We start from the raw sequence: 27,626 nt of genomic DNA, 5'->3' as shown, positions 1-27,626 counted from the left end.
ACAAACAACAATAATACTCCTAATTGTTGGTAGTTAGGAAGAAATAGGACATTGAACAGCATTTTTGTACACATGCATTTAGAGGGGGGATAGAAACAAACAACAAACATCTAAAACCTACTGTTACTTGTACTTTAGCATGTCGATGTCCACAAACCGTGGAGAATAATATTCCAACAAATGTATAACTCTGATATGCACACTGACACACACTTGTGCTCTTCTAATCAAATGTGTCTTTCCTTGCCTTGATGTAAATATTAATATACAGTAGAGGAAATAAGTATTGGATCCCCCAGTGATTTTGTAAGTTTGCCCACTGACAAAGAAATTAACAGTCTACATGTTTAATGGCAGGTTCATTTTAACAGTGAGAGACAGAATAAGTATTTGAACCCCTACCAAACAAACAATTCTGCCTCCCGCAGAATTCTCCACAATGAATTCTCCATACACTAGTCTTTTCACTTCAAGAAAGTATTACTAATTTCAACTTGTTAAACCTGTATAAAAGACACCTCAATCGATCAGACACTACCTCTCCATCATGGGCAGGACCAAAGAGCTGTATAAGAATATCAGGGACAAGAGTTTAGACCTGCACAAGGCGGGAATCGGCTACAAGACCATTGGCAAGAAGCTGGGTGAGAAGGAGACTGAAGCTCCGAGTAGCAAAGCGACAGCCTCTGAACCTTAAGGATTTGCTGAGCATCTACAAAGAGAATTTCCACTGAGATCTGTGCAAACCTGATCATAAACTACAAGAAAAATCTGACCTCTGTACTTGCTAACAAGGATTTCTCCCCCAAGTACTAACTAACGTGTTGGTAGGGGTTCAAATACTTATTTCATTCAATGTGATTTTCTGGATTTTCTTTTTTATATTCTGTCTCTCAATGTTAAATTGAAGCTGCCATTCAACATGTAGACCGTTCATTTCTTTGTCTTTGTCAGTTGGCAAACTTACAAAATCATATACCACTGTATATGCTACATACAACTGATTAATACACATTTACAATCAACCCAGCTTTTCAGGCCTAATTTTACTTATTTTAATGACATGAAATACCAAAAAATGTCTGAAAAATGCATTCATTTGAAAAGATTGTTTCTGGCGTCCACAATACCACATTTGTGGCTTCTCCGTTGGGCCTTTGTCATATACTGCATGATTCTCTAAGGATATCCCTTCACCCGTACATCCGCTCAGTTCACAGGATCACACTTTTCGCCAAATCTTGACTGCTTTAAGTTGGAAACTCTGATGATCACATCAAAATTCATATCTCTTTGGTCAAGATTATGATGTTAGCTTGCAAATGTTGCTATTGAGTAAAAAAACAAGAGACTTATTCTTGTGGCTGCTAGATACTTGGCAGCGGTGTAATCTAGGTTTTGTAATGTCATGAAATGGTGCAGTCGGACTGAGCTATCTGAGAGATGAGTCAGATCTCTGTAATGGCTCCTCATTACTTCCTGTGTTGTGCATCAAAATAATAGCAATCGCACTGTGTCAACAGAAAAGTGGCCGTTGCCTCTCAGCCTGATTTCGGATCAGGTGCTAAAACTATTTAAAAGTTTTGACTACATTGAGCAGATCAGTGTTGAGATGGGAGTATTTAAAACTTCTTGGCAAAAATTAATTCACTTCTTCCAGGTGAGGTGGATCTCATTATTTAAGTGCTTCTGGGAGGTGATGTCACTCATAGCATGGCTGCCCCGAAAAGCCATTTAAGGCAAAAATGTCTAAACGTGTAATGAGGCGCGAAATAATCGGGTCACAAGATATCCTGACAGTGTGTGTTCGAGCTAGGAGTCTAATTAACGGTGCCTGAAGGTGTGTCTGAACACCAGGCATCATCTGTTGTCGAGGGTGGAAAGTAGAAGAAATAAGAGGAGAGAAGTGACCGGTGTATGCATTACGTCCACCCCCTTGTACTGCTTCTAAGGATCTATGTCTTATTCCCTAGTATCCCCATTTACTAGCTTCGAGAGCGCAAAGCGAACCACCATTGAGATATTCAGGCGCCGCATTGCATATATTGGTATGCACCCGACTCCAAAGGGCTTTTTATTTATGTCGTTATGCTCGCCGCCGCGCCACCTGAAAATCACCTCTGCTTCATTTCATTTTGTTGTTTGTCTCGCTGCGCCACTCTCGCAGGGCCTCGCAAGGGATGAAAGTGGAGATGGAAGGCAGTCAACTGTCTGTTCCATTTCAGCCGGAGTAGGATATTCAAGCAATTCTCGCACTGATTTCCTGTGCGCTATCTTAAGTGTCTGCGTTTCATCCTGATTTCCGAGAACAATCCCAGTTATAGCCAAGAAGCTGATAACCAGCAATCACACTTTGAGGCTTGAAAGGGAATGTTTGCGCCATAATTAGGTCCAAGAGCTGCAATTGTCCTTTTAATTCTCAGTATTTCAAGCAATTCTCAAATGAAGAGGCTGTGGCCTTTTTCTGGATCCAAATTGTCTCAAGTGAAAGAACAAGATAAGGAAAAGAAAATAAATTGTATCATGATGCAGCAATGTGGAATATACAAGTACAAAAAAAAATGCTATAGACCAAACTAAAATTAAGTCTCTTTCAACCTATAGTTGTAAAAAAGTGTGTGCAATCTAGAAATGTATAAGATTTTAATAAAATAAACTTTCACTTAACTAAAATATGATGTAACAACTAAAAAAGAAAATACCCCAAAGTTAAAGGGTCTGAAAGACAAAGTTCTGTATTTACTGGTAATTTGTTGTTAGTTGTTAGTCCTAATCTACAGTATATAGGTGATTGATTTACTTCAAGCACAATGGCAGCTCAGAAGAGTAACCACAGCAACAGGCTCCTCTCCATACACTGCAGAACGGAACATTTTAAGAGATCCTTCCTTCTGCCATTAGATGTTACAACAGATCTCTACGCTTCGCTCATGCTTGACATGCACCATTTTTTATGTTGGCAACTTTGGAATTATTTATTTATTTTTATATGTTTTGTATGTATCTATTGTATTTGTTGTTGAATGTTCGTATGGATGGATGTTTTAATACTGCTAGACAAATTAATTTCTCCTCTGTGGGATCAAAATGATCCATCTATTTACAGAAAATTAAAAATGTGTCAACAGTGTAAAAACATGTTTGAAAAGTCACAATCAAAAACAGAATCTCCAAAGAAATGTTCAAATGCATAAGCAGTGAGTATGCAGATAAATGTAGACGTAAAATGAACCAAATGGCTGCTTACTTCTCTTTCTTGTCTTTGTCATTCGGTCCGCCCATTCAGGGCCTATCAGTTGTCAATTAAAACGGATGATTTCAGATTTCGAAAGGCATTTTCATCATAGTGGGGTGTGCTTGTGCAAATGTCCTGGTTATGAAATAATGTTTTAAATTAAAGTAAACTTCAGATCTGCATGTTAGTGGGGTGCACAAGGACAATTTAAAAGCCTAAAAAATGGAGAAATGAAGATAACGATCTCAAAAAAGATATCATAGTTGAAAAAATGGATGAAAACGAAAAAAGGTTATTGGAGTTGATCAGTCATTGAGTTTATGTACACATACAGCTGAGTTACCATTTTAGCTACATTCCCACCACAGCTTAACTGTCCATTGTAAATTGGTTACTAATCCACTTGAGTTACTTTTCACACACATTTTGTTCTTCAGCTACTTAAGCACTTAAGGAGCTTTATCAATCTCACGCGCTTGTGTTGTGTAACAGACTTTAAAGCAAATCAATATTAGCGTAGAGTAGCTATCGTCATAAAACAACTTCACGCTGTGCAACCGGCGGTCAAAAGCATCCTCGTGTTCACTGGATTAATCACCATGATATTTAGTTATAGCAATTTCCATTCCGCCTTTTAAGATCATCCTAATTTGGGCTGCTGTGGTTGTGGAACTAATGGGATCTAGTCAGAGCAATACAACAGATAAACAGAATCTTGTCCTGCAGACACAGCACATTAAGGAAAGAACGCAAGATTTACATTATTTAGAGGAGTTTGTTTCGTCTCTTTGTGTTGAAGTTGCGTCCGCTTCATCAAACGGGTCACATGAACGTGAACGTGATGGATAGCGCGATAGCTGGTGAAAAGACCAAACATCGAAACACGGCCACAAAAATCTGAATTTCCTTTCTGCACATAAGCAGAGAGATGTTAGACACACTGACCATGAATACAACCGCAGAGGTGATGCCAATATAATCATTCAGTGGAGTTCAATGATGTGAATAAGAAACGCTTTTATTTACTTTATTTGGTGCCTTCTGACAAAAGTAATAATATAATGACCCATTCGTCACACTTTGACGTTATTATGTGACATTTTAAGGTGTTCTATGAGAGTAACATTTACTAATATTCAAAGGACAATTCATTTTCTTGGCTTCTTGATTAAAAGCAAAAGTGAAATGATTAGAAGTAACGTTCTCTTTGCTTTTCCATTTGAGAAGTGGCAGACTAGTTACCACAAATAATGCGGTCCTACACTGGAAACACATTATATAATACTAGTATCATTAAAAGTTCCTCTAAACCACAGTTACACTGCAAAAACTGAAATCCAAGCAACTATTTAAGTCTTGTTTTGAAGTAAAAGTGATTTGATTATACTTTATTTGAGTCACATTCACCTGAAAAGTCCAGAAAATGTCTTGTTTCGAAATATTAACGTGATAATAAATAATTATTGTTAAAAAACCATGCTATTTAAATAGTTTAACAAAATGTTTGAGTAAGCATCAAAACAGACGGAGGTTGGGATTCAAAAACTGTAATTCCAACATATTAGCTGAGATAAAGGCAAATGTAAAAGGAGTTTTTTAATTTCCATTAAAACTTCAATGTCACTTAATGATAATTAATTTTCTTCTTCATTCTGCTTGAAACGTTTGACTAAATTCTTCCATAGACTAATCTGTTCTGAGTGCACGTGATTACTTGCATTTCTAGACCTACTAACTCACCACTTCTAACACTGTACAATCAATGCTGTTTTCAAGTGATGCTAATTCAGTGTTTTTGGTTTGTGTTTGGAAGATCTTTGAGAGGATCCTCTTCATTTGGGCCATTCGACATCCGGCCAGTGGCTACGTCCAAGGCATCAACGATCTGGTCACGCCTTTTTTTGTCGTCTACGTCTTCGAGTACATCGGTGAGTCTGGTTCTGAACAAATGCTATCTACAGCTCAGAGCTGCATGCGCCCCGAAAACTTAATTTGCTGCTTCATCAGCTTGGGTCACAGAAATCAACTCTGAGAAAATAGAGATGTTCTTTCTTTTCATAACTTTCTGGCTTTTCTTCAGATCAGCTAGACCCCTTTTTCACCTTTTTCTATTTTCATTCTCTTTCTCATGAACCCTCACCTCTTAGTCGAATAACACACCATGTGTTATTAGACTCCTAGCAGTCGAAAAGCGTGTTAAAGCATCAGCTACTTTGAGATCATCTTCTCTGTTCGAAAATCTAATGACTTTTACTTGCATGTCTCAAAAAGAATTTTGAATACAACAGACAAGATTATAAGAAGATGGTACTCTCATTTAAGATCATCAGCATCATTGAATGTCTGTCAAGTGACGCGTCAGCCAAGGCTTTCAAATGCAAAATAAGACCGAAGACACTTCAAATGTCTATCGAGAGAGTGAATCCATGTTTGAAGCTTCTAAATAACGACTTAATCACGCCAAGAAAATGTTACAGAGCTGAGATAAGGATGTGTTTTGCGAGTGAAATATTTATCATGGATAAACATAAAGACCTGTATATGGGTCGTTTTCACATATAAGCTGAACTGTTGTGTCGTTCATTGTTTGTTACAAATTCATCTAGTACTTTCAATCATCTTGAAGTATATATTTAAATTTAGAAGAATACACAGTCTTACACGTGCAATCATAACATTTTAAACCATAATCAAACAACCTCATCTTTTATCAAACATTTTAATCTGTGGTCAAATAATGATCAACTTTTACCGAACAATTTCCAACTTTTACCAAACAATTATAACTGTAAATGTATTATTTCCTGTATACAGTTGAATATTGCCAACAACATCATAGGTTTAGAATTCTGAAAGTCATTCACATTGTGCTCTTCTCATTAAGCCCACTGGAGAGAATTGGATTGCAGATGGGTAAACAATGAAATTGTTGGCAGGTATTGATGCAACATCAAAGGCTTTGCTGATTACATAAATCCCGGCCATTATTGAGATTTCACTGAAAGCCTGTTCATTGCTGGAGTTTGAGATGCTCTACAGAGAGTATTTTACAGTATTTTACCAACACTTTTTAATGGATTAAGTTCTTCAGCAGCAGCTCAGCAGTTTGAGTGTTTTATACAACAAACATGTTTCGTAAAGATAGACACACTGGTCTTCACTTTTAATCCACATTGATTGATGTTTAGGAGGATTCCACTTATAGAATTAGAGGTTGTTCCTGACTACATTTTTCACACAATATAAACATGAAGTACAGAGTCAACTGAATTTATCATTTTTATTGTACGTTTACATACATCTACTTCTCCTGAGCGCTGAACTATACTTCGCAGATGGAATATCGGCCTGGTGCAATTTACAATGGAGATGGTATTGTTTGATGTCCTTTTGAACTGCTGTCATTTTCAAGTCCCCATTTATTGAGTTAAAATAAAAAGGAAAGTCCTTGAATCTAGTATCTAGATTTACTGTATATATATATATAAGGTAAGGTAAGGTAAGGTAAAACTTTATTGATCCCTCAGGAGGTCTCCTTTGGGAAATTGTTTTTTTACAATAGCCAGCAATTTTTCATAAACAATAAAAAATAATACATAAAAAATAAAATAAGAAGAACATAAAGAGGAAGAACAAGATGACACAATCTAAGTCTAAAGACAAAGACAAAGAACATAGGTCAAGGAAAGAAAAACAACAAAGACAAAGATACAAAGACTAACATGGAACAGAACATCCAGATACTCTCACTCCACTCCTGCCCCCAGACTCAGAATTGTACAATTTAATAGCCCGAGGGATGAATGAGTCCCTGAGTCTATTTGTTTTGCACCTGGGTAGGAGCATTCGTGCACTCATTCTGCTTCTCTGCTCACTGATGACAGTGTTCAGAGGATGACTGTCATCATCCATGATGGACAGTAGTTTGTTCAATGATATCCTCTCAGCAACTGTCACCAGTGAGTCCAGCTTCATTCCAACCACAGAACCAGCCCTCCTGATCAACCTGTCCAACCTGTTGACACTCCTCTTGGACACATTTCCACCCCAACACACCACAGCATAGAACAGGACACTGGCCACCACAGACTGGTAGAACATGCAGAGGAGCTTCTTGCAGATGTTAAATGATCGAAGCCTCCTCAGAAAGTACAGTCTACTCTGAACCTTCTTATACACATGGTCTGTGTTGCAGGACCAGTCCATTTTACTGCCCATCCTGTTTGCGATATATATATATATATATGACATGACATGAGTGTCTGGAAGTTGTCACAACTGTCCTTAAGGCTACATATGCTAAATTCTCTTTCCTTCAGACCAAAGAATGCTCAACAGCAAACATACTTTTTCCAGGCTCAAGTCTCACATGGTTCCAGATTTTCTCGCTTAAACTCTAAAGTAAGTAAGTAATTTACATTTATAGAGCACTTTTCCAGGGTCACAAAGCGCTTAAACAATCAAAACGATACTCAATAAAATATATACTAAAAAGATCAGGACAGAGGAAGACACGGGATTCCCAGAAAATCAGGGAAAAGCTCAAATAAAAATATTTTAAGATGTTTCTTGAAGGAGTTAGTAGAGCCATGAAGCGCAGAGAGAGAGGAAGATTGTTCCAAAGCTTAGGAGCAACAGCCTGGAAGGATTTCTCTCCTCTGGTCCTGAACTGTGTGCGAGGAACCATCAGTAGATTCTGATCCACAGACCTCAGAGCCAGAGCTGGGGTGTAAGGCTGGATCAGATCACTGATGTAAGGAGGAGCCTGACCATAAATAGATCTGAAAGTAAGAACTAGAATTGTAAAGTTAATCCTGAAAGAAACTGGAAGCCAGTGAAGAGTTTTAAGGATCGGAGAAATGTGAGTTCTTCTACTAGAGAGGGTCAGAATTCTCTCTGCAGAGTTCTGAATCAACTGGAGGGGAGACAGCTCCTTCTTGTTTAGACATGAAAACAAACTGTTCACAACCAGATCATATTGTGACAACATTTTCCCAAGTTTAGAGATTTTTCTCAGTTGAAGGAAACAGTTTCTGGTCAGTTTTCTGCAGTGTTGAACAAGAGACATGTCTTTATCAAATACAACACCCAAGTTTCTCAGGCTCAGTTTGACAGTCTGACCTAAGTCACCCAACTATTGACTCAACCCTGGAACCTTATCATCATAAAAAAGCCCCGCCACATTGTGTTGAAGTAGCATTTTGGGGAAATACTTAGGTTTTCATCAAAAAACCAAACAGGGAGGCATTATATCGCCGTCTGGTTTTGTGTCTGTCCCAAGGTCTCCTCGCAGACACTCTTTACAAATTGTTTTCATCTTTTTTTTTCGCCAATTATTATCCTGCATGTATTTAATGTATCCTATTCAATTATTTCTTGTTAATTTATCTTATATATGTTTAAAAAAGAGTAAACGACAAGAGTAGCAACAAGTCTAATGGGAAAGCAGGTGGCAGTTTCAAGAATCCCAGATGACCAGTTTATGGCCCAGGATGTTTCACCTGCAAGTGACTTCCACAATTTTTTTCTCATACTGTTTAAAACTGAATATAAAATAAATCAGTTTGTTGTGTGCGTACATCCAGAGCAGCACTGCCCATAGAGAGACATAGTTTGCGTAAATTTATTAAGACATCTGAACCACAGTTAATACTTTGAATCTCAAATGAATGTTTCGTTAGTACCAAGCTTCATTGATGGTAACAAATACTTCATCATTTGAACTCTAATGACCAAACCTGATCAAATGTGCTCCAGTGAAACTAATATTTAACCAAAAAGCCTTCAAAAGCTTCAAAAATGCCATCTGTAAACAATGCTGTAATATTTCTAACAAATCACTTGAGGAATGACTTTTGGTTGTGGGCGCTTCATTTCTTGCTCCTGTGTATTTTTCAGTCCCTTTTGTTTCTGTTGGCTCATAATGACACCCCACCTCCACCTCCACCTCCCCCTACATTTGTCATTAAGATTCCATGTCCGATCTTCAAAGTGTCAGCTTGTTCTTTGTTCTTCTTGTACTGAGGAGCCTTAGAATCAACAAAACTTTTGAGCGATGTAAGATGCTTGATCCTTTTTTCTTGATCATGGGTTCTTCTGTGAGGTGTTTTACAATCAATGTCTGGAGGATTGTGAAAACCCCTGCTTTGTCTGATTAATTGATAGCCGAAAGCAGATGTACAGAAGATGGAAAGTTTCTTTTGTTCCTCCTACTGTTAGAATTCCGTACCATCTAACCGTGGAAACTGTTGTGAAACTGATGGGATCACCAGCCCCGCTGATTTACTGTTCTTCAGCCATGACACAAATAATTAAAATCAAGCATACATCATTTTTGTGTGTACATGATTGGGTTGAAGAAAAACACCTTTAATTAAATTTGATTTTTCTTGTGAGTCATGGCTGTTCAAACTGAAACTGAAGGTTATTTGGTGGGGTGCTGATCGTAATAAGTTTGCTAATGAGTCCAAGTTGTAGGCTTGATTTTGATCCATTAATACTTCTGAAGGAAAGTACCTTCAAACAAAGGAGATCTCCAGAAGGATCAATAAAGTTTATTTATCTATCTACCTGATTATTAAAAAAAGGATGCTCCTTCCAGCCTTTGTGGTGCAGGAGAATTTGGGCAGGCAATCAGATGTTTGTGCAAATATATCAAATCTCTATTGCTTATAGTTATTTTTTTTTTTAATGCATATGCTTGGTTAGAGGTTTTTCAATTTCACACAGTGACATTAATTAGCAGGCTAGTGGTACAATATTGCATTTGTGTCTGAACTTGTAAACCAACTCTGCTCTCTACTTCTCCTCAACATCTTTCATTAGCACTTGACTGTTAATCAAAAGGTTCTGTTTACCGTGTGGACGAATCCCACTAATGTTGCGTTTCCACATGGACTGTTGAGCAATGAAGCAACACACAGTCTTTTCCAAGAAGAATTGATCCAGAGTTTCTGAACTGCGGGATGTTCCTCTGCTTTTTTTTTTATTCTGACTTCCACAGAGTAGCTCCACTCCAATCATTCCACAACAGTGTCCGTCTCATTATGGCTGGGATGGGCAGTGACGGGCCAAGGAGCCGTGGCCGGCCCTTCTTTAATGTGGAATGGACATTGATCGTCCTTGGATCCATAACGTAATCTGCATGCCAGAGTCTAAGTATAGATCCACGTTTGGAGGGATGAAGACAGTTAGACACACAGACAAGAGGAGTAGTAATGAAGCTGATGGATTTATGTGTAGGAAACAATAGAGACAGTGTTTTTTCTTCAAATGAAACAAAGGTTTTCAAAAGCAACAGAAAAGGGCCTATAGACCAAATAGACCTTTTGGATCACTGTGGCTTTTTTTTAAGCTTCACGTTTGAGGTAAACTCTTGTCATCAACCAGAGAAAAGATTGTTTAAAATAGAAATAATTATTTGAAGCCAACTCAACCATATTGTCCAGATGACACCCTGTTACCTGTCCTTATGGTAAGCCAAGGGCCAGACCATGGACCCGTGGAACTGTTGGATCTCCATGCTTCTCGAAGTGTCAGACTACAACATTGAAAGCTTGTGCCGTAAAAATATTTGACTTCTAAAAGTATCTTTGAAGGCTAATTTTACTACAGTGTTTTTGGTCTTTGTTGAGCAGGAAAATGTGCTTCATAAGTACTGAATCTCGTGGGAGGCGTGCAGAAATGTTGGAGGTTAAGTATATTTTAAAATTTAAATGCACCTCAGCGCAGCAGAGGCTCTTTGTGAAATGGAAATGGTGAATAAGTCAGGAAGGGGCTCTCTAAAACAGACGTTTACTTCGAAAAAAAGAGGGCAATCGGAGGTAAAGGGACAAACTAGCCCAACATGGCGAGAGCCGTCAAGAAGAGTTTGGAGACAAGTCCTTGAAGTTCTTTTTAGAGATTGAGCAGATTAGGAGAAACAGGAGCATTATGTCTGTTTGATGGAGCAACCAGATGCTGTGAAAGTGGCAGTGAAGGTCTTTTAGAAGTGTTTTCAAACCCTGAAGGTCCCCGGATACTTGCTTTTCCACCAAAGAGCCACTTGAAGCTTTGATGAATGCAGAAAAATATGCACTTGATTTCACAATCTGCTCTTTTTGATTCTGCCAGTGAACTGGTTTCCCATTTACCAAGTATTGAGCCCCTTTCACTGCTCACGCTTCACCGGCAGCTTCCCTTTTAAATTTGTGTGACACAAAATTAATCTAATTTGATGAAAGCTACTTTCTCTAGTTCATCCTCAGACATGCCTTCTTGCTCTGGCTGTCCGTCATTTTTTGGATTCTTTGGTCGGGCGCTTGCAGCCTTTCCATATTTAGTACCTCTTTTTACCACTGACTGACATCGGGTTATGTACAATCATTCTTATCCCTCACTTCCAATCTTAGTTAACCATAGTTTTTGTTAATATACAGTAAACCACATGTAAGAACATAAAACAAGAAAAAATTCAATTAAAATCAGTTTAATCATTTAAGGATTTTTTTTTTCACTTTTTTAATGGTTTTTGAAAAGAAAACTCTTGATTAGAATACCTAAGTTTTAGTAGTCGATACCTATAACCAGTAAATGTTTTCGATACCATGATACCTTTTAATACCATGTTTAAAAAAAGAATCCTTCACTTCCAAGTACACAGCTTTGTAAAATAACAAAACCAACAATCAATCATAGATGCACAATAAAAAACAACAACTGTTATACATTCAAACAGAGTTGTGCTGCTTCAAGTATCACAACAAACCAAAATATATTTTCTATACAATTTTAAATAAATTAAAAAACGTACAATTATCATACATTCAAAAAGTGTGGTGAAACCTTCAACTTTAATAACAAACTGAAATATTTGCCTTATAAATGTGCAAATATATAAATAAACCTCCAACTATTCATTGATACAGTGGTGATGAGAAGAGGGAAAAGGATAATATTTTTCGCACGTTTGAAAATTTTTCTTTGCCTTTTAAATATTTATGTGACTTTTGGCTGCTGCTTCTGGTCATGTGTAATTTTACTGATACTGTGAAGGATCACAGGCTTGGTGACTGTGCTGACCTTAATAAAGCTAAGTTACTATGACAATTATTAGCTTTTCAAATAAATTATTTAATTTAGTAAGTGAAACACTAGATATGTTTCACCATGAAACTTTTTAAAACAAAAACATGACATTTTTTAATTGTTCACCTAAATGACCAATATCTAGAAAAGTTAAGTAGTAAACATATATATGAAGCAAACGACACATATTTTTTACCTAAAAAATAATTTGTTTCGAACACCTTGGATGGATGAGAACTGGATCTTTCTAGCCTGACACAGAAAGTTTTAGCTTAAATTGCAGCCTAAAATTACTCAGTATTGTTTTTAGCCTCTAAGTCTCCGTCACGTCTTCCTTTCTAGTAAACACTCGTCTCTCTTTCATTGCTTGTGTTAGACAGCCAGTCTTTGAAATGACAATGTGGTTCAACACCAACATTTTCAGCTCACCCCTTTTTTGTTTATGACTCGTAATTGTGGCATTAGTCAGAAATCCAATCTTTCCTCCGCTCTCAATGAAAACAGATCATTATCACCGCTGTGCATTTTTAATAACTCCTCTTTTACTCTTTATAGGCCCGTCATTAAAATAATCATCTCCTCCATTATTTAAGATGGACTAGTGTGGTATTTCACGCTTTATAAAATATTTCATGAAGTTTTTATACAAATTGAGCAGAGTGATAAAACATTTTTAATGAATGTATTACAAGACCACTGAGAGCTTTTGTGGACAAATTGTGTTCCTTGTGTGTTGCTGAGACAAGTAGTTGAGTTAATAGAAATGTAATTGTGTTTTAGACTTTTTGTTTTCGTCGTTAGTCATCATCATATTCCATTCACAAATATTATATAATTGGTTCTGTCATGAAACATCCATCAATGTCTGTAGTTGACCTACAAATACTGGGAAATATATTTATAAATGTATGGGGTTACTGTTTTAGTAGCATTACGGCAGAACCTTTTACTTCTTTAATTATTTTTTGTCATTGAATGCATTTTTTTTAACATTGATATTTTTCTAGTACTATAATGCAATATAAATATAAATATCATAATACACATTTTGATGGACCTAATTACTGTTAATAATAGTAATAATAGGTAATATTTCAGAATTAGCAGTAGGCCTTTCCTGATGTGGAGGTCCAGTTATTCTACTTGAGTTCCTAATTGATCAATTAGTTTCAAACCTATTTAAGATGCACTCAGAAGAGCTGACTTATATTATATACCTACCTTTAATTCAAAACCTACATCTTGTTTAAAAAAGGTGTTAGTTTGTAGTAAACCTGGATACTTTGTATGTGCTTGTGTGAAGTTCTTCCGGACAGTCGTACTTCCAAAAATACTTGGTGACCTGTTCCTTTTTATATGTGTCCACTTGACCTCCTGCCCTAACTAGCTGGGATATTTTGCAACCCGATAAAAGTGTAATGGGAATTATTTAAGTAAAACCAAGCCTCGAAAGAGTCCAACAGTTGGGTTAAGTAGGCTGTCCTCCATAAAGCTGAGACCCAAATATCGTTTAATGCCTGATGCCCTTTTTGATATTAGTAGCCTAAGTATATTCTTTTCATCTTATGCAGTGCTGAACTTGAATTAAATTATTTAAAATCTGAAATAGTTCCAGATATTTCAAGTCCAGTACAAGTCCACATGCTCCCAACACTAAATTAATTATATTTTGCTGCCTAGAACTAAGTACGATAAATGGCCTGCTGCTTATTCTGCAATAGATCTAATCAGTATTGATGATATTTTATCGACACTATTGCCTTGGATTGGTCCAATTCCCCCATTAATTCCAGGTACATAATCTGTATTGACAAAGTGGCCATATGAAGCTAAAAGTAATTGCACCGTCAACTGAATCACCAAACACAGGTGGGGAACCTGAAAGATCAGTTTGGGGATTTTTACTCTTCTGTGCCACAACTCTACATAACCATTACTTCTCCGCAAAGGTATTCACAAAACTCCCCTCTGTATTTATCAGGTCCAGGTAGTGTTGCATAAAGAATCACCAAGTTAATAAGTCAGAAATCAAATTACAGAAGACACTTGAGGAAGTACTTATCTTTAAGTGATATCCAGTCATTAATACACTTAATAGTTGCTGTTCCTTTGGATCATGCCCTGTAATTGTTGAAAAGTTCTTGCGTACATACCTTTATAATGTGCATTTTCTCGTCAAGTTTTTCTTTTGCCAACACTCATTTTCAGTTTTGTTATGTGATTTTTGGGGCAATGTTATGTTCCCATTTTTATTCATCTATATATTTGCACATATGTGTTGATTTTCTGTGTATACAATCATGTATATACTGTGTGTATATACTTTTGGTCAGTCTTTCATATAAAATGCCGTGCGAACGGTTTCAAATAATATTTTCTAATGAGTCTTCACAGCAAGCCAGCCTTCCCCAACTCAACCTTGTACTTCTTAAGTCAATACTATCCTCTCAATTCCTGTGTTATCCACATCCATTAACCTGATTGGTTGAATTCCTCTTCAAACTTTACCTGGCATTTCCTGCTCTTAACGTTTTCTGTCCAACATGGCCACTGCCTCTTCACTCCAAGTCTCCATCTGCATCTGGCCTTCCTCACTCAGAGTCCAAACCTCTCCACCTGAGCAGTTCCACCTGAGCATGGCAGAACTACAACTTGTAACCTGCAGTCATACTTCTCGTGCTCAGTTGCAATTAGACTCTTTAAATATCAAAAATATTTAGCCGGCCGTCCCAGAATTGAATGATAAATTCTGCTCATGTTTCCAGTGGTAATGTGATCTAGATTTATGAAGGTCCTGGATTAAAAAGTGTTTCCAATGCAACTTCCTTCTGCTACTTCCCACTATAAAGGCACCCATCCAAACATTTTATCGCCCGCTATACCAATCCTGACACCTAAATCAAAGTATTTATGGGTGCGGAGAAGCACAATGTCAGCGCGAGCTTAGTCTGAATTCTGAACTTTCATACTTCACTGGAGTGGAACTCATTCCACTGAGTTTTTATGAAAGGCAGACTCCAAGATTAGGGATTGCTGTGGCACCTAAAACTGACTCAGCGGCCTGAATTAATGGACACTAACTTTCCAGTCTCTGAATTTAACGGTGACATGTTCGGAGAAACTCTTTTTAATGTGGATTAGTTAATTATTCAAAACGATGGCGACAAGTTTCCCTCCCCAACATCCATCCTGATATCCTGCTAAATGTGCCTCCGTGTAGAGTAATCTGCAGAGTGGATCTTGGACCGCGGTCGGTTAACTAATATTGGCGTCTTCCTCCCTGCGGTCTGGCCACCGGTGGCCCAGCCCTTTCTTCAACGTCTCCCCCTGATTAACGGCTGTTATTAGGTCTAATGAGCAGCTCAGTGATCGCCTGGGCCCAGATGCTGACATCCAGCAAGACCCTCCTTCTACCTCGCCCTTATCTGCTTTCTCCTCCTTTAATTCCTTCTGCCTCAATCATTTAGAAAGATTATTACTCTGTGTGTGCATTCTTTTCGCTCTGAGATTTTATTTGATGTTATCTCAGCGGTTCGCTCCAGACTCAACCTTAATCTCAGTCTCCACTCGTCTATTTGGTTTGGAAGGTAATCACCATGTTTCTAGGGTTAAGTAATAGCATTTGAAGCAAAGAAATTGAATCAGCCGTCTGGTCGTGGCCCTTCGGGTCTCATTGTATCGATGTCTTTCTTTCATACCTCTGTAATGTTCTTTTCTCTAATACTCTGACGACTGCCGCGACTGGATTCTATTTCTGTGTTCCCCGTCCTTCACCAAGAAAGCTTGTCAGTGCAGAAAAACTCACTGATTTTGTTAACCAACTAAAACCACTGTGTTTCACGACTGCCTTCTTACAGAAAGATGATTATTGGTCAAGTCCGGCTTGGGGGCATATCTTGAGGGAATTTTATTTTCTAGTTTAAGTTCAGTTCAAGTTTTTCTTCAAAATGTCCTTATTCAAGGTGTGTTTATTTTCAAACCGCTCCAATATTTATACTACATGGTTTGAAACCAGAAGACCCTCCAACTGCTACAGTCCATAACTGACATTTTTTTTCTAGACAAATAATTTTGTCTATTTTCACTATTTGATTCATAAACGATGGCAATTATTATCGTGTAGGTGTGTGAATGATAGTATGTGTATATGTTCTCTTTAAAGTGGATCAGATTGAAAATAAAAAAAAACTAAATAAAGGGGAAACGGTGCCTTTCAGGTGTTAACATTCAAGGCAGGACCACCAATCTTTGACCAACTCAAATTGCTTGCCTTTGCATGAATTCCAAAATAAATTCCAAATAATGAGCCGATCTGAGAACTGAGCAGGGCATTATGCAGTCACAGTGAGGCTCTGATTGATTTGCATTTCTAAGATTTTATTTTTTCTTCTTCCTGAAATGACCTTTAAAATGTATATAGTTTTCTATTTTCTTATAAATTGATTTCAAATAACTCAAATAAGCCTTCTACCAAATCTCCACTTACTAAATCACAATATTTTTCAAGGATACGTGAAGATATTGAGTAAAATTATGTTTTCATAAATGTTAGAAGCTCGCCCCACGTTTAAATGTCCACAACAGTGTTTTTTTTTATTATTCTTTTTTAATGATGCTGATGCTTTTATTTGTTTTGACAATCAATACCTGTCTTTTCAACTACATCCGACCCGATCCAAAACCCTACTTTCACCACCCCGACTTCCCATCGCTCTTTGTGAAAAGCAATCGTGCTCAGAAATTATCCAGAGAAATACTTCTGTCAAAAAATGATTTATGGTCCGTGAATAATCGCTGGGGTTATTTAATATTTTTAGCCAAAGTTAATTACTACACTATAAAAAGCCATGAATTTAAGCCCAGGCTTCAGATCTCAAGCCTCTATATCTGGTTTTCATCTGTCAGCTAGGCGTGAACTATAAAAATAAAATCTGTTTTATCATCCTGTCACCAGTGAGAGGCGTTCCACTTGACCTGATGCAATTGAGACGCAATTGACACAGTCATCATGGCGTGATGCTACGTGCTATTTTGAATAGATAACAAGGGAAGGAGCACACATCAAAGTCCATCACAGGATCTTAATGAGATGCATCTTAACACTCACATTTTATGTCACAATATTTTCAGTGTTCTGTGGTAACTTGAATAGTATTGATTCTTTGGAGGGTTATCCACTATTAAAAAAAACAAACCCACACACTTCCTTCACAGCTTGAATGTGTACCAGAAAATGTCAGACAGAACCTTAGAACATTTGCAAAAACAGTTCTAATATGTGATAGCGACAATGATTCTGTGCTACTTTTATACTCAGTGAAGTCCGAAAATAAAACTGCAAACTAACTCTGATGATCAAACGTGTCTTTCTTCTACTTTTTCAACTTCCCTCCTAATGTCTTTTTTCTTCCCAATGAAGTGAGTGTGCAGATTACACACACTAATTACTTAATGGAATGATCCTTCACTTACATGTCAGGAAAGTTTTCCTTCAGTTCCGAAGCGTCTAATTGTGCATTAGGTAGGCAGATGTACTTTGCTTCTCTTGGACTGGATAACTTAAGAAATTAAACCACTTTCATAGGCATTCAAAACGTTTTAAAAATATATATATTTTTAATGAATTGTATTATTTCACCCCTGTTACACAGATCATGTTGTAGTTCATGTTTGGTGGTGGTGAGTTTGGATTTTTAGTTCTCTTCCTGTGTGTTCCTGACTAAAGAGAATTCTCTGAGAAGGTGTTGCTTCTGGCTTCTGAATTGCCATTTATTTTGTTCTAATTTTCTTTAAAAAGCAAACACTGAATAAACAGTAACTTAATAAATATGACTCTGGTGGTGCCGGACTAAAGAGATTTTACGGGACAAGTTTTGGCTATGGTAATATATAAGCTTGCATTGTAGTGGTTCAAACACCTGTTCAGGTACTTCTGTTCTTTATGGCTCAAGCGTCAGTTTTGATAACACTGGTGTCTGTTCTACTGCCCTACAGGTCATGAAAGTGCCGGTCCTGGTGACACAGTGTCCAGTAGAGTAGGAAGACCCCGATATATGTACTGTATGTGTATCGGTCCATCTATACCACTGTGGGCAAAGTTTGTATATCCCTTGCCTAGATGGTTGCATTCCTAGCATGAAAGTAACAAAACAAGTCCAGGTATTAATGGAATTCCATTTAATGTAACTGGCTAACAACAACACACTTAAAATAAATTGAACTGAACTGAACTGAAAACCAGTAGTTGCCATATTAGAAACGTGTCTACTTGTGAAAATAGTCAGTTAGAGGTTTTCAGTCTGAAATATGATCTCCTTCCCTCTTGATCTGAAATACCTTTTTCAATTTTATTCTATTTCTCGATACTTCCAATGGGCAGAAAGTCTCCCCATCAGAAACTTCTTCATCACTACATTGTATGGAGTGTTGCTATGGAGCACATGTTGCCAGCTGTACACATGTTCGGTGGTGATTTACTGTATGTCAGTTGTTAAGGTGCCAGAGGCTGGTAAGACATAGTGAGATGTTGGCAGTCGACGCTCTGCTGAATCGTGGCCTTATCCCTCATCCACTCTGCACCCCACTCTACAAGCTCCCCACCTCGGGGTAAGTGGATCATTATGTAGGCGGAAATGGTTTTAATATCAGTATTCCATTTCATGTTAATGACTCACACCAACTCTCTTCAGTCGCTGGGTGGGTTTTATGGTAGATAAATATGTATGGATGCACAAGTTCAAGTGCTTATAGAATGAGATGGTGATAGTGATACAATCCTAGAGTGCACCATCATTCTATAGAGGCGGAGGTTTAGCGCTTTTAATGCATCAGCTTTTGAAAATGCTAGACGACTACTATAGTACAGTATTTTAACAATGATTTTTAGAATGTAAACCATGTATCTCACGAAAGATGTACCACTGTGTTGATTGGAAACGCATGAAAATAAAGTGGCCGCAGACAAAACTCCATTTCCAGCACTTTTCTTGCTAAATCTTGACTGCAGAAGAAGTGATCACCTCTGCTATTTGTTTTCATATCTCATCACACCATTCCAACACCACCTTTAAGTTTCTGTCAACGTGATTCTCGCATGATGTGCCACATTCACTCTCTTAAGTGACGTGTGAACACCACCTCGAAGGGAAATGATTGCACTCATTTAAAGCAACGTATTTCACTGTTTTACATGTGGTCACAACCTTTCTTTCTATTTCTCAAACAAGGTTGTGTGTCGGGGGAGGCAGTGTTGTAGTGCTGTAAGATGTGTAAGATGTAGTGCTGTCACGGTCAAACAATATTTATGTTTGTTGAAAGTTTCAATTGATCTGGTTTATCTATCTGTTGTTGCTCTGAATGTAAATGTTGTATAATAATAACTTGATTTTACCATTCAAATTAAGAGATGTTTTTGTGGCTATAGGTAGCAATTCTTAAAAGTTGAACAACTTGGGGTTGTTTGTGAACAATGTCAACCTTGATGATGGAAAGAAGCTCATTATTTGATTAGTGCAAACCTCCTTTATTATATTGCATCACACATCCTGTCTTCCTATCGTTGTCAAGGGAGGGTGCTAGCTTCAGCTGTGTCTTGTGTGTTCTCCTCTCTGTCTTTGTGTGTCTGTGCCCTGCACTCGTTCTCTCGTGGTGTAACCTGCCAAGCTGTGCCAAATGCTCACAGCTGGCAGCAACCAAGCAATCGGTCTCCCTGGACATGTTGCCCCCTGCGCCAGGACAAACAGGAAATGAGCCCTGGGGGCTGGCAGGAAGCTGACACTGTAGCCAATAAGAGACAAGTTGGAGAGCAGTCGGGGGAGGAGAACAGCTTGGGAGAACAAGAATAGCAACCAAAGCGGTGTCAAGCAGTTTGAGAGGATTTTGGCAACCGATCAAGAGACAATTATGACGAGCGGTTGAATCATAGGTAAAGAAGTGAAGTGGCACGATGATGTTTGTTTATCTAGAATTTCTTTTTCTGTGTGTTCTTCAAGAGCTTAACATGTGTGTGGTTAAATTGAAGTCTGATGCTAATTTAAAGTTCAAAGTTTGTTGTTTAACTGTCTGTTTTTTAGCAAACAGAGATTATAAATCATATATATTTAATCCAGCATCTTCCAAAATCAGGAAAGAGATATTTCTGTGGATGACTAAGTTGATTGTAAATTGTGATATCTGAGTGGTATCCAGAGGTCCTTGGAAACTGCCAGGAAATATCGGCGTTATCGCATCTTGCCTTGCAGATATATAAGGTATAAATATTGATAAGGGTTCAGACGTAAGGGAAGAGCCAGATTCTACCTAGGTTGCTGTCCTTATAGCCTAAACACAGAGAGTCGGATGAATCTTTAACTTTAACTGATTCAGGACTTTCAATTCTGAGAACTTCATTCACCTTTGAAACACACTGCTCTCTAAAAGGATGGCATTGAAGACATCCTCTGCAAAAATATATTTGGTTTCAGAATTGCTGAGAATTGTCTGCATGAATGAAGTGACAATGATTAATGAAGGTTGTCTTCTGAGGCAGGCAAGTAGTCATTTAAAGATGTCTTACTGGCAGACTGCTGTTCAATTATCAGGTTATTAAAACACTAGGTCTTTGAGGGTGGATCAAGTGGGTGCTCAGAAATAAATTCGGCTGCTCAGCGTGACACCATAAGACATGTGGTAGCAAGCTTTGATGGATCACATTATTTATTCACATTATCAGTGAAATGAATATTGACCGGAGCGCTTGCTTTTACCTGTGTAAACAGCCACATTTAAGGCCAGTTCCGCAGACAGGGGGCAGTGTTGCTTTGTTGTCCACTCAGGTTTCAGTGCTGCATCTCCTATGCCTCATTGTATGTGTGTCCTTGTTATTGTGATGAGCTCTGTCCAATTCCAGTGCAAGCGCTGGACTCCGGGAAGCCTTCCCTTCTAATCTGCTCGGGAGTCAAGGTCTAGATTTGGAACTGAGCCCTGAAAGCCTCAGCCACGACAATGACTGATTTGAGACTTTGGGATAGTCAGGGTCTCCCTGTGCAGCAGCACTCTAAAGGTCCTTCATCACCTTGTTAATCAGCGACGACGCCATGTGAATTGCCAGTTGGACTGTTTACAATTAATCTTTTCAACTGTGATTTTAATACAATCGCTGCTTAACCTTGTGAGAAGCACACAATCCCATGAATTAATTGTCTAGTTCTTCACAATAGCTATCATATTAAAAACTGCTCAGATGACGATGTTTCCGGTTAGATTGTGACAAAAACAAAAGCTGGTTCAACTTTACATATAGATTTACCCTTGATATTTCTTTGATCTTTTTTCTATTCAATCTGTTTTTGCAATCACTGAAGAGAGGAAGGGCTTTGAATTAGAATTGTTTCTTTTGCCTCTTATTGTTGGCTAAACAAAACAGCTTGACCTTAATCTGAAATGAATTTGTCTCTTAAAAAATTTAACTTTAAGTTCAGAATCACAGCAAAATATTTATGTTTAAGGGTAATGGTGACTATAATGTTGCTGGAATATTTGTGATGTAGCCTTGACACGGTTTAAGTTACTGTTCAAAATATTTGGTACATTTTTCTCGTCTTTCGTTTCCTCTTGTTCAAAGACTTTTTCAAACCTTTCCTGAGGGTATAATGCCTTCATACTTTTGAAGGTAAAGACTTTCAAACAATGTCTCATAGCTGTGCATCATCAGGCCACTGAATGTGTAGAAGCCATGCAAGCCAGAGCCAACAGTGCATCAGACAAGCTGCAAACAGAATTAAAGCCAAGGTACACACTCAAGATGGTGGAGCATGATGTTGGTGCAAGCATAACTATGGATGTTTCTCTTTCCATTTGTTTCGTACAAACTACGGTTTGTCTACATAAAAATAGAGGAAAGGCCCTGAAATTGGGTTCAAAAACACCCAAAACACACCAACAAGCAAGCAACATTGTTGTTCCAGACCAAAATGTAAAGCAGTGGCCACCCCAATCCTTAATCCAATAGAAACATTGTGGGTAATGTAAAAATGCTAATTCTGAGGCAAATTTAACAAATGTAGAAGAATTGTGGAATGTGTTTAACTATACATAAATACACATATGTGAAGCAGTTCTCAGAAACAGAGGTTATACAACTAGTAGATAGAGGATTCATAGAAATGATAAATCCAAAATATTTTACTTTTTTATTTTTGTTTACATATTAAATAGAAGGGGGAACTATATAAAGTAATAACTTTAAAACATCACCATGATGAGGGACTTTCTTGGAGAGGAAGCTCTCTTGAGTTCAATCACATCCGTTTCCTTGATATCTGTGAAATACAGGGCTGTTGATGTTTTTCATGTTTGGTGTGGATCATTTGGTTAAACTATTTCATTGTTATCCTCTCATGCCACGGTGTTGTTTGGGTGTGTCGGCCGTTCAGAGCCCAGGGTGACAAATGCGGGACTTTAGTATGTTGTCACTCAAGTGTTTCCATTGCATGATCAGCCTCTACAAGTTAATCTGTATTGAGCTTTAACTCTCGTCAGCATCATTTCTGTCAACTATTTACATGTAGTACTATAAACTCGTATACAGTACACAAATGTTTGTGAAGAAGTAAAGGATATACATGTCCCTGACATGGCTCGATCACTGAGCATTTGGTTGCTAAGAAGTGCTAAACACTGTGGTTCAGATCATAGCACTTAAGAACTTCTTAAAGACTCTGGGATAAATGGCCAATATCCTGATTACTGTTTAAGCTTTGTGAAAAATCATGCTACAATCTCATGAAAACAATGAAAAGCTGCATCTATGTATTCCATTCCATCTCTTGCAGACTTCAGGCAGACACCAGAATGATAAGTGGTGTTGCAGAGCATTGAAAGAGCACACACACACACACACACAGACACACACACTATCTGCTCACAGCCTAGTTGTTAGCGGCTTTGTAGTCCAGACCTTCTGCCAGCTCACCGTCTGTCGGACTGAGCATGCTCATTACAAACTTGACAGCATTTCACTCCAGGTTTCCACGGATACCAAGCTGATGGCTGGCAGGTTCTGGGCAAAACTGTTGGTTCCATACAGCATAAACATATCCTTTATCCTTCTTATTATTACCAGACATTAAAAAAAAACATCAAAAACTTTTTTCCCTGGGCTTTTTTTTTCTATGGTTTCCTCCCCACTCTAGTATTAATCAGTCAAATCCCATCTACTCATGACAGTGGCTTGACAGGAAGCCGTCAAAGTCCCTGCACACGGTCACACACTGCTGCCACTGAAGACACATGATGATTCACATCAATGATCTCACTCACCAGAAACACTTTGAATGAATAGTGTTGCACTTATATCTCCTAGTCAGACTCCTTCCTATATTTTTTTTAAACCTGGTATCTTGTAATAATCTATGTAAAAAAGTGGATATACGGACACGTGAGTGCACCAGCGTTCGCTGTCTTGCTGCACAGTTTACTGCAACCTTAGACATCACTCATAACTGGAAATGAAAATTGCTGCTAATAACCAGTAGCAACCTGCAGTTGCAGACTAAACCACAATGAAGCCCAGCTTCCTCTGTGTTTAGCCTTTGACTGCCAGTGAGGTGTATCAACCACCTTGTCCGTCTATAAAAAAGAAAGTTTGTTGAAAATATCAAGCAAAACTTTTCCCCTTCTGTGTTGCTCACTTCTCTTGCTCCTATAACTTTCTCATTTCAGTTCTGAAGCGTTTTCATGATTGAGCTCCTTCCTACTGAGTCAGTCATCCTGAATAGCTTTGTCTTGACACTCCCTCTATTTACGTACTTCTTTGTCTTCTTCTTTTACAGAGGAGGAGGTGGAAAACTTTGATGTGTCCAGTCTTCAAGAAGAAGCGCTGAGGAACATTGAGGCCGACAGCTTCTGGTGTATGAGCAAACTATTAGATGGCATTCAGGTAAGCATGTTTTAACAAAGGAGAGAGTTAAATGATACCAAAAAAAATGCATACAATTGTCCGTTCAGCTTCTCTCTGGTTTTTGGAACTTAAGGTTTTTAGATTTCTGCGCTGTTAACCAGGGGTTGTTCCCCAACCCTTTACTTCACTGAAAAAGGGCATCTTGATTTGTCAAGAGTCATAGGCTAAAATAATCCAAAGAAAATACAAACTTTTTAAAAACAAAACAGGTTCTAGACAGTGATAATCATTTAAACCGCAAGCATATAAATCAGGGGTCCCCAACTTTTTTTTGCACCACAGTAAAGTTAAATGTTATATAGTCAGACCAGGAGTTGAGGACAACTGCTCAACTGTTGAGTTAAGTGAGAGCGAGACATAGACTGGTAAAAAAAAATGTCTGCAACAGATTTAGCACAATGCTACCTTCCATCTGTAGTCCTCAAGTGTACACCTTATTATTAGCAGACGTTCAAATTCCCTCCTTCTTTTTCCTGACTTTTTCTTCTATGGTTTCCTCCCCAGACTAGTATTAATCAGTCAAGTCCCATCTACTCATGACAGTGGCTTGACAGGAAGCCGTCAAAGTCCCTGCACATGGTCACAGACTGCTGCCACTGAAGACACATGATGTCTCCCATCAATGATCTCACTCACCAGAAATGCTTTGAAGGAATATTGTTGCACCTTATATCGCCTAGTCAGACTCCTTACTCGAATTTATTTTGAAACCTGTCATCTTGTAATAATCTTAGTGGATAAATTATTCACATTGTTTGTGCTATGAAACTAAACTAAATTAAATAATAGAAGTTTAGAAGTACGATATAAATAAGCATTCAAAAGCATATTTGAAATAATGACAGCTTAAAACTTTGTTTTAATAATAAATACTATAACCTGACATCTTTAAAGGGTTTTTAGTTTGAATATTGTTATTGCCACCCTGTTATGAAAAATAGTGAAAAGATCTGGATAATGTGTTATTATAATGGCATGAATCACCCTAAATGTTTGTGTTGGTGCTTGGACAACTACAGTAAAGGTTTTGACAGTTTATTTAACCACAAATGAATCAGAGTTTGCTCAAACTAAAACAAATATCAACTATAAATATAAGATAAGATAGAGCTTTCAAGAATGCAAAGAAAATATTTGTACTCTCCGTGTTATTTATATTGAATAGACTTTGTATTTGGACTGAGAAATAGACTTATAAAAGGTTTGGCCCCTTGAGTGATTGAGCTCCACATCCTGGTGTACAGGTTGTTTGATGACCTTTGTCAAAAAAAGAGTAAAAAATATCACGAAAAGAGGGAAGCTGTTAATTTGCTGCACTCTATCAGTGGAGCTAATAGTAATGATATCTACTCGGAGTCTCTCATTCCTCAGCTGTTTTCTGAACAGTCTGAATGCTACTATTTTGTCCTCTAAAGTCCTTCTTAATATAGAAGCTAATCCCACAGCAGGTGTTTTACGGTGAAGTGGCTCTTTAAAGTGTGTGTTTAAAGGAATATGATTGTCTTGCATATTAATGAGACAGCTTAAGTGTGCACTAGACAGATAATTGCATTCAGATCTCTGTGTCAAACTATGTTTTATTTCATCCCCACACCGCTCACACGCTTTGCCCACCAGATCTGATGATCAACCTCACTGTCAGCTGCCGTGGTTTAGCCATCCGTCAATTCTAAACATGTCTTTCAGAATTCTCGTCCTTCATGAATTTTTCTGAACTCTAATATTAAGTTGTCTGATGTCAATCAGTCAAATATGCATGTTTTATAAACAACCTAAATAGTTTGTTAAAAAACAAACAAAAAAAACATGAAAGGTTTTTCTCTAAAGTAAGAAGTAGAATTAATAACAGGATATTAACATTTTCAAATCTATAGTATACTTTTAACTTAATTTAGTAAACTAAATGTACTGGTACTTTGTCAAATACTACCTAAAGAAAATTGAAATTTGTCATAATAAACCTTGTTAGAATTTAAATAATATAATATTTTGACCAACTGTAAACATGAAATTAATCATATTATCTATTTAATATTGTATTAAGGCTCATTCAATAAGATGCAACATTGACAACGCTTCAAGTGAGGTCGATGTAATCTTATCCTTCTTCTTCTTCAAACATCATTTCCTTCCTTGCTTGGCTTTTTACAGAAGCAAGTGCCAAGTTTATCCACCCGGGTCAATGCTCCTTAATTTAAAGTAACACTTATAAGAACAAGCCGCAGCAGTTAGTCTTTAAATCTATTGATTAGGCAGCATGCTCGGCGTTGTACGAGTATCGGTGTTAATGGGGGTGAAAGGATTTTTGTGTCACAAATGTTCTATTTTCTGAGGTTTCCAAGCATATGTGATCTATTGATAGTCGATTAGCTTTTTGAATGAATAACAGTGGGATGGTGGCAGTGTGTGGGAATGTGGCTGAAGAATGGATGTCGTCCCTGTGTGGCTCCTCCCGTGTGTTTGTTGATGCTGCTGGTGTCACACTTGTGTTTGTTTGTGACCTTGGCTACAAACTAATTATGTGCAATGCATCAGGGAAGCCCACGATTCTCCCTCTAATGCTTTCTAAACAATCCGACAAAGGCTGAGTGCCTTACCACCATAATTAGTTGGCGATCCTTGGCCTGACCTCATCTCAAACCCTCTCACATCCACTACCCTCTTCTCAGGTTCATGGGGGGCTGGAAGGGTTTTCTGGAAGAAAGGGAGGCTTACTGGTCAATTACACTCACTCACTGCGTTTGGAAGCACCTTATATATTCAGAAAAGGGTCTTTTTAACTGGCTATTTGTATAAAAAGAATTCACTGCATCACATAGCTCTTTCCTAGAATCTTAGAAAGTTGAAATCCACCTAAAGTAACGGTTTTCAACTCGTCCATCCTCTAACAATTACAGGTGCGGAGTGAAGCCGATACTTTCTGGCTCCACTTTTAATAGTGGAAAGAGGTCATTAGCTCTTTTTTTATTGTCTCTCACGCTACTGCCCACTTGAACAGGTACTTTTTGTTGGCAATTAGAGTAAGAAGCCTTTGCTTTTAATTGGCACCTCTTCACCCAAAACTTTGAGAGGGACTGCATCAGCCTTCATGCTCATGTGTGTATCGCTATCTTTTTAGTTTCTTTAACATTTTTATGAAACATGTAAGTTTAAATGTTGCACTCGTAATTTAGAAGTGCCACCAAACATAAGGTTTCTTTTTAATCAGTTATGAAGAAAGAGAATTGTAAGCATTCATACATATTATTGTCTGTTTTGAAGTAAAAATAAAAACCTGTAAGTTTACACTTTTAAAATGTGTTTTGATAAGCATGTTCCAAATGCTGGTGTATGCGTACAGTCCAATGATGATAGAAAGATGGGGACCTTACATCACGACAATGAAAT

At 37.8% G+C, this 27,626-nt stretch overlaps 1 protein-coding gene across 3 annotated transcripts in view; it reads left to right on the top strand.

The window, feature by feature from the left end:
- The window catches only part of tbc1d22a (TBC1 domain family, member 22a), a 126,141-nt gene that overhangs the window by 37,910 nt on the left and 60,605 nt on the right, over window positions 1–27,626 (top strand). For all 3 annotated transcript variants that reach the window (XM_087787833.1, XM_087787834.1, XM_087787832.1), the window contains 2 exons: window positions 5,049–5,163; window positions 24,112–24,218. In XM_087787833.1, coding sequence (XP_087643959.1) covers window positions 5,049–5,163; window positions 24,112–24,218 — 222 coding nt within the window. The remainder of the gene's footprint in view (window positions 1–5,048; window positions 5,164–24,111; window positions 24,219–27,626) is intronic.

Source organism: Callionymus lyra, chromosome 3, assembly GCF_982586985.1.
Source record: "Callionymus lyra chromosome 3, fCalLyr1.hap1.1, whole genome shotgun sequence".
Lineage (NCBI taxonomy): Eukaryota > Metazoa > Chordata > Actinopteri > Syngnathiformes > Callionymidae > Callionymus > Callionymus lyra.
Note: the sequence above shows the minus strand (reverse complement) of the source record. Positions and strands in the feature narration are given on the sequence as shown.